Raw genomic sequence first — 1,483 nt, 5'->3', positions numbered from 1 at the left:
TGGATCTCATTTGGCCGTGGTATCACTGTTCTATGGCTCCCTGATGGTCATGTATGTGAGCCCAGGACTCGGACATTCTGCTGGGATGCAGAAAGTTGCAACATTGTTCTATGCTATGGTGACCCCACTCTTCAACCCTCTCATCTACAGCCTCCGGAATAAGGATATGAAAGCAGCCTTGAGGAAAGTTGTGGGGCTTTCTAGCATAAGCTAGGAGAGACTATATGATTTCTCTATGATTAGGTGACTATAGTCTTACAATAAATAATCAGAATTGCCTAATTATCCAAAGTTTGAAATAATGATATTGTATCTATTGATACTGATTTGTTTATATTATTAATATCCACATCTATGAGATCCTTAGGAGCCCTAGTTGTTTGGGGGTTTAGCAGTTCAGTTCCACCAGTAGGTCTATAGGAAAAGCACGTGGGTTCCTGCTCCCATAATGATCTACATCCCTGGAAACACAGAAAGGACAGTTCTACTCTGTCTTATAAAATCTTTATGAGTTCAAGTATACTCGATGGCAGTAGACTTGGGGGGTTTCATGGGACCATTTACAATGATAAAATAGATTGTGTAGGTCAATAGAACCATTGTGTCCCTCTTTAACACTTCAACTGTGGATTATTAGCTAAGGAATAGTTAGGTGCTTTTTTGTTTTGAGACTTTTCATATGGCTTATGTATGATAAACATTCCTTCTATTTGATCGCTGACATTTATAAATCAAACTATCTATAAAAGTGTAACTTGTGTTTGTTTTGTTTCTTTAAAATAAAAGAAGCAAAGCCTTTCTCTTATCTGATTGTTGTTCTTCTATTTTGTCATTACCTATGAAGAACCCCTTAGAAAGAAATTTACCCAAGATTTCTATGACATAGTAGTCCAACTTAATGACATCCATCTACATGGTGTTTTCTTTCCATATTACATCACTGTAGTCTCCTAAAAGGTAAATTTTTATTCCATGTTTATAGCACCTGTAAAAGTATTTTAAAATACAGGGTTTTGGTTACTTTCTTTTTTACCTAAATAAAATATCTTCTCCTAAGAGATGGAGAGGAAAATGGCTCACTTGAACACAAATTAGTAGCATTAAATGTGTTGCTGAATAATAGCATGTTTTCTCATTATTGTTTGGTGCTGAATCATTTTATGATTACACTCAGACTGTTATTAAAACAGCATCCAGAATTCAACCTCTCTAACACAACCTTTTAACTATATTATTTTACTAAATATGATTTCAACTTTATTTTCCTTTATGAAAAGATTTATACTTATAAATGATATTGAATTGTAAATTTTCATGTGAATAGATGGAAACACAAGGACAGTTTTCCTACAAGGACAGTTTTTCTTGCAAGTAGCTAGAGGTAGATTATGAAGCATATTAAGAAACAGAATTTTCAGAAGGAGGATTAGGAAATCAGAGATATTTCATTACTAGACAAAAATAACCACTTATAGAATCAGGA

The 1,483-nt window shown here is 34.1% G+C and overlaps 1 protein-coding gene across 1 annotated transcript in view; it reads left to right on the top strand.

The window, feature by feature from the left end:
- LOC123521409 (olfactory receptor 11H1-like) overlaps positions 1–214 on the top strand; it is a 13,218-nt gene extending 13,004 nt beyond the window's left edge. Inside the window, exon 3 of the mRNA XM_045287668.1 lies at positions 3–214. Coding sequence (XP_045143603.1) covers positions 3–214 — 212 coding nt within the window. The remainder of the gene's footprint in view (positions 1–2) is intronic.
- The last annotated feature ends 1,269 nt before the right edge of the window (positions 215–1,483 follow it).

Source organism: Echinops telfairi, unplaced genomic scaffold (assembly GCF_000313985.2).
Source record: "Echinops telfairi isolate 266 unplaced genomic scaffold, ASM31398v2 ScPeMD7_18;HRSCAF=68, whole genome shotgun sequence".
In the NCBI taxonomy this organism is placed as follows: Eukaryota; Metazoa; Chordata; class Mammalia; order Afrosoricida; family Tenrecidae; genus Echinops; species Echinops telfairi.
This window is presented reverse-complemented; position numbering and strand designations above follow the sequence as displayed.